This window comes from Monodon monoceros, unplaced genomic scaffold (assembly GCF_005190385.1).
Source record: "Monodon monoceros isolate NGI ecotype Baffin Bay Population unplaced genomic scaffold, NGI_Narwhal_1 Super_Scaffold_16, whole genome shotgun sequence".
Taxonomy (NCBI): Eukaryota; Metazoa; Chordata; class Mammalia; order Artiodactyla; family Monodontidae; genus Monodon; species Monodon monoceros.
In genome coordinates, this window is record NW_021703772.1 from 549955 (window position 1) to 555954 (window position 6000).

Sequence of the window (6000 nt, forward strand, 5' to 3'; positions counted from 1 at the left end):
AGATCCAAGGACGTCAGGTACGGCACACCTTTCCCTACCTGACTGACGTTCTCCTTGTGTCTAGAGCCAAACAAAAACAAATAAAACACAAAGCTAAAGCACAAAATACTAATTATGCACTCTGTAGCAGCTTTCATGTAGTGCAGCGTGGAAACTTCTGTACCTGCGGCTCCAGGTATGACTCTTTCTGGGTAGAGGTCAGTCAGGAAGAGGCTATTTATGAGAGTTGATTTTCCGAGACCCGATTCACCTTGAAACAAAAAGGAAATTGATGTCATGACGTTGTATGTGTGACACAGTCAAATCTGTTGAGCGTTTACGTGAGGCCCGGCCCTGGACTGAGTGCCTCACAAACATCCGTCTCTGCATCCCATGTGACGACTGTGAAAATGGCACAACCCTCCCGGTCCCACTGATGGGGGAATAGGGGCTCCAAGGTCAGTAGCCTGTGTGCTCAGAGTGCTGTCCAGAGCAAGGCCTCAATTGGAATCCAGGTCTGTGAGGCTCCAGAATCCGTTAAGATCATAAACACAATGTGACCTCTTCCCAAATATGTGGAATGGACTTGAGGTGGGTTTTTTTTTTTGAGAAAAGGAATGCACAGTAGATTTTCAGGTATGGGCTCCGCTAACCCTTAAACTCATCACGTTTCAGAGAACTGAACACACACACACGTCAACAACACCCAGCTTCCCAAGCTGTGGCATCAGGGCACGGAGGACGGATGGACAGCTAACCCTTGCGCACAACCAGTCTGCCATCTCCCCTGTGACACCAAGGCAGGAGCAGGCCCCCTGCCCTCTTCCTGCTTCACTCACAGCCCCACATCCCACCGCTGGCAACCACCATATGTCAGGCAACTTCCTGCTCACTTTGCTGAGTGTAACGCGACCAATTCGGGCAGCGCATAGCCACTCCAGCACTTAACGAGTTAAAAATTCCACTTAAACCACTGTGTATCACGTATTCTGAATATTTGAAGTTTAACTTCAAAGAAGATGCAAAATACCAAAAATTAAAATTAAAAATTCCTATTAAAATTCCTATTAAAAAAATTAAAATTCCTATTCCAAGGAAGCATGAACAGATTCCAACACTTTGCTGGAGGTCATCATCTAAGGCTTAAGTCTGCATGTATTGGTCCAACCGTCCCCTGGGCACCTCAGTGCGACCCCCCTCTGCTAAGTGCCTGCTCAGCCTGTGGAAGGAGCATACATCTGATTTAAAAATTACCTCTGGGAAAATCAAGAACAGAAGACTGAATCTGAAATTTGTAGACATACACAATTAGAACTGCACTTTAACTAGACTGCCATTTTCATAGATGAAAAGGAACATTAAAAGGACAAAAACAATTACATTTTGAACATGTCCAAATATAAGAGAGCAAGGATATGACCTAATACACACTATCCCAGCAAGTTGTCCTTTTAATAAAGTGTCCAGCAACGCCCTTTTACACGTTCACTACACTTGCAGGGGACTTTGCCAGGACGTGCCAAGTCCTCTCCCCGAGTGCCAGGCACAGGTGTAGGTGCGGGGACACAGCAGACAACAGGATGGGTGAGTCCCTGCTCCCATGGAGTCTGGCAGTCCAGCAGGGGAAGATGCCAGGCAAAGCCACTCTGTCACCGACTGAATGGTGAGAGCTATGACTAATACAGCTGAAAAGGGACCAAGGCCAGAAGATAGCTAAGCAAAGGTGTCTGAGTGGAGATGGCTGATTCTAAATTATGATAAGTGATTTATTTCACTTGGAAGAGCTTTTGGGTAACATCTACAAATAATCTGCTTATTAACTCAGAACATGATGCCACCCTTGGGCTGACTCTCTGAGCACACCTAGCTTTGCTCTGTTCTAATACTTTCACTAGTATCTCTATCCCAGCTGGGAGTGTCCCAAATAGGTGCCTTCAGATGGGGGAAACAAAACGCGAATGAAGGTGTGGACCAGTGTAAATCCATCACCATCCAAAAATTTTAACACGAAACAAACAGCAGGCCCTCTCCGCTGCGTCTGGCAGCTTTGGCTCAGCATACAATTACTTAGCCTCTGAGGTTGGTCGGTGCTGTCGCCCCTACCGGTAGCCTGTTTCTCTGCACTGCCAAGCAATGTTCTGTCGTGTGGATACAACACAACCTGCTGCTGGACAGACACCCGAGCTTTGTCCAGAAAACTGGCTTTGAGAATTCACACACAGTCTGCAACGTGCTATCACTTCTCTCGGGTGCGCCTAGGAGGGGACCGCTGAGTCACAGGGTGCGCATGTAACTGTGAAGAAAGGGCACACTTTGCCTTCTCACCAGCTGCTCCACTGCTAACACTTGCACTGCCTGCCTGTAGCACTTCAGCCAGTCTGGCGGGTATGCGGGGCTACCCCATGGTGGTTTTCATGTGTTTCCCTGATGACTGAAGAGGACGTCATCGTGTGTTTACCACCCATCTGTTTACCTCCCGTGAAATGTCTCTTCAAATCTTTTGACCCTTTTTGTAATTGGGTCATTTGTCTTCTTACTAAGCCTGTGAAAACTTTTATATTCTAGATGTAAGTCCTGTGTCGCATATACTACGATATGAACACTTTCTCAGTTTATGGCCTATCTTCTTACTGGTGCCTTTTGAAGAAGGCAAATCTTGAGTGAAGCACAACGTATTATTTTATTTTGTGACTAGTGCTCTTCGTGTCCTAAGCAATCTGCGTGCTCCAAAGTCATAAACATTTTTAAAGCAATTTTCTCCTAGACTTTTTATAGCTTTCCAACTAGGTCAACAATCCATCCTGAGTTTATTGTTGATGTTCAGTGTAAAGGAGGAGCTAGAGTTCACTTTTTTCCCAAACAATCAAGCAATTGCTACAGCACTATTTGTAAAAACACTAACCTTTTCCCATGCTGAATTACCTTGGCACTTTAGTCAAAAATCAGCTGACCATATACATGCGGTCTGGGCTGTTATTTTATGCAGTTGATCTCTATGCCTACCTTACACACTGCTGTGAATTTTGTTGGAAATCAGATTGTTCTGTCATATTCTAGGCCCTCTGCATTTACATTTGCACTTTAGAATCAGATCACTAATTCCTGTTTTTCAAAAGTCTGCTGTGATTTTGACAGGGATTTAATTGACTCTATGGGTCAATCTGGGGAGGTAGGACATCTGAAGAGCCCCACTCCACGAGTGGGTGAGGTCTTGCAACCCAGTCAGCTTTCCTTTGGTTTTTTTCAGCTGTGTTTTGAAGTTTTCAGTGTTGGTCTTGCACACATTTTGTTAAAAAAATTTTTTTAAGTTTAATACTTTAAAAAATATATTTATTTTTATTTTTGGCTGCTCCGGGTCTTAGTTGTGGCATGCAGAATCTTTTTGTTGTGGTCCGAGTGCTCAGTAGTTGTAGCGCGCGGGCTTAGCTGCCCCGCGGCATGTGGGATCTTAGTTCCCCAACCAGGGATTGAACCCGCGTCCCCTGCATTGGAAAGCAGATTCTTAACCACTGGACTGCCAGGGAAGTCCCCACATTTTGTTATATTATCCCTAAGCAGTATGTACCTTTTATATTACTATAAATGGTACTACTTTTAAAAAAGATTTTATCATTGTAATTGTTTTTGATATTGTATTTCTAAGTTCATTTTTAAAATACTTGCTGGTAATTATAGAAATAAAGTTGATTTTTGTATACTGACCGGAACCTGCAATCTTGCTAAACTTCACCTATTAGATCTAGCAGCTTTGTATTTTCTTACGATTTTAACATACACAAATCATGTTATTTGCCATTAAGGAGGTTTTACTTCTTTCTCTCAGTTTTTCATGAGTGAAAGTAATGCTAACTATAGGTATTTCCCCTTTAGGACCCAAGTGATTGATTTCCAGTGTTAAACCACACATTCCTGTGACCAACCCCATTCATTTAGGATGCACAGTCAGTCCTGCCATGACACTTGCTTTGAAAAGTGACAATTTGTTCCAACACAACTGATATATTATGTAACAATTTCAGCATAATACAAACGCTGCATTTACTTATGTGTGATCTCACTGGTGAGAAACTAGGTCTACCCAGCAGAATCAAGCCACAAAGGAACACTCCTCCCAAGGCATACACCACAGCTACCAGCTGACGTATTACAAGCCACAGCCACTTACCTCCAGTGTCCCAACTGTCCACCCATCCTCAGATAGCCCTCCTTCCACAACCTCACAATAACACACAGGCTGCAACCATCCTGATGTCCCCTTTCACAAACTTCAGTTCAGTGGCTTATTTGGTGTAGTAATTTTGATTTCTTAACCATTTAACATGTGAAGCTGAGATCATTTTTACTATGTTCCTAACACGTCACTGAGGAAGGTTTTGAGTGTCGTGTCCCTATTTTCCCTGCATGGTGATTTTTTAGGAACACACATATATTGCGTTACAGTAGAACTGACTGTATTAAGGACTTGCTACAATTTTAGTAAGGTGTCTGTGTCTAGGCTCATGAGGAATTAAGTCTACTTTTCTCATTATTTGCAATAGGGCAGTGCTTGGCCTAATACTCTCATAATGCAGAGCATGTCTGGTGAATGTTCCACGTGCCTTACAAGAACGGGTGTCCTGCAGCTGTTCAGCACAGTGCTCTGCATGTCAGCTGGGCTGTACTGTTTGACAGCATAACTTAAACATTCTACAACGTTACTGACTTTCTATCTGCTTCATACACTACTGTGAGGAGTGTTAAAAACTCCTGTCCTCACAGATTTATCTTTCTCCCATCAGACTCTGCGTCATGCATATTTTAGATAATGTTGTTTTGAACAGATCCCTTTCTTGTTATGATATAAAGTTCTTCCTCTCTGGGAATATTCAGGTAGTAGACCTAAAGTCTGCTTTGTCTGATAGTAATTCAGCCACTTCAGCTTTATGACTGGGGCTTGCATCACAATGTCCCATTCTTTTATTTTTAATGAAAAGGGTTTTTCCTGTAGACAATAGGAGGTCATTTAGTCTGATAACCCCTACCTTTCCCTTATACTTTACCTTGTCCATTTACACATAATTATCGAAAAGGTTATGCTCAAGGCTGCCATCTTGCTGCCATCTTCCTTTTCTCTTTTCCTGCTTTCTTTTGGACTGAATACGTTTATTTTTTTTTTTTGCACTACGTGGGCCTCTCACTGTTGTGGCCTCTCCCGTTGCGGAGCACGGGCTCTGGACGCGCAGGCTCGGCGGCCATGGCTCACGGGCCCAGCCGCTCCGCGGCATGTGGGATCTTCCGGGACCGGGGCACGAACCCGTGTCCCCTGCATCAGCAGGCGGACTCTCAACCACTGCGCCACCAGGGAAGCCCCTGAATACTTTTTTATATTCTATTTTATCAAAGCTATTGGCTTTTAGCCAAATCTTTATTTTTCTAGTGGATGCTCTTAAGTTCACAATGTGCACCATTAACCCAGCATCTTCCTTTCAGTAATGTGCTTCCGCCTCACACGTAACGTAAGAAGTTCACAGCCGCACGCTTCTACTCACCCTGTCCTCTGTGCTATCCTTATTCATTTTATTCCTACACGTTACACACTATCAATTATCTTTGAAAGAAACTGAAAAGCAAGAAGTCTTATTTTTACCAATACATTTGCCATTTCCAGTGCTCTCCCTTCTGTGCCAACTTGAAAACCTCATTTAATCTTCCTTACGGTATACGTCTGATACTGATAAATTATTTCCACTTATTTATCTGAAAATGTCTTTACCTTCTTTTTAACCTTCATTTTTAAAGGTTATTTTTGACAAACACAGAATTCTAGGCTGATAGTTTTATACTTTCAGTACTTTAAACTGTCATTCCACATGGCTTACATTATTCCTGATGAGCAGTCAGTGGTCCTTCTTACCTCCGACCCTATGTAATGTTTTTCTTTTTCTCTGGCTGCTTGTAGGATTTTCCCATTCATCAGTGGTTTTCACCATCTGGTTACATGCCCTGGTGTGCTTGTAGGATTTTCCCATTTATCAGTGGTTT

The 6000-nt window shown here is 43.2% G+C and overlaps 1 protein-coding gene across 4 annotated transcripts in view; it reads right to left on the reverse strand.

Moving 5' to 3' along the window:
- Window positions 1-6000, reverse strand: part of SEPTIN2 (septin 2) — a 34112-nt gene that overhangs the window by 15945 nt on the left and 12167 nt on the right. For all 4 annotated transcript variants that reach the window (XM_029225525.1, XM_029225521.1, XM_029225524.1 and 1 more), the window contains exon 4: window positions 164-250. In XM_029225525.1, the coding sequence (XP_029081358.1) occupies window positions 164-250 (87 nt within the window). The remainder of the gene's footprint in view (window positions 1-163; window positions 251-6000) is intronic.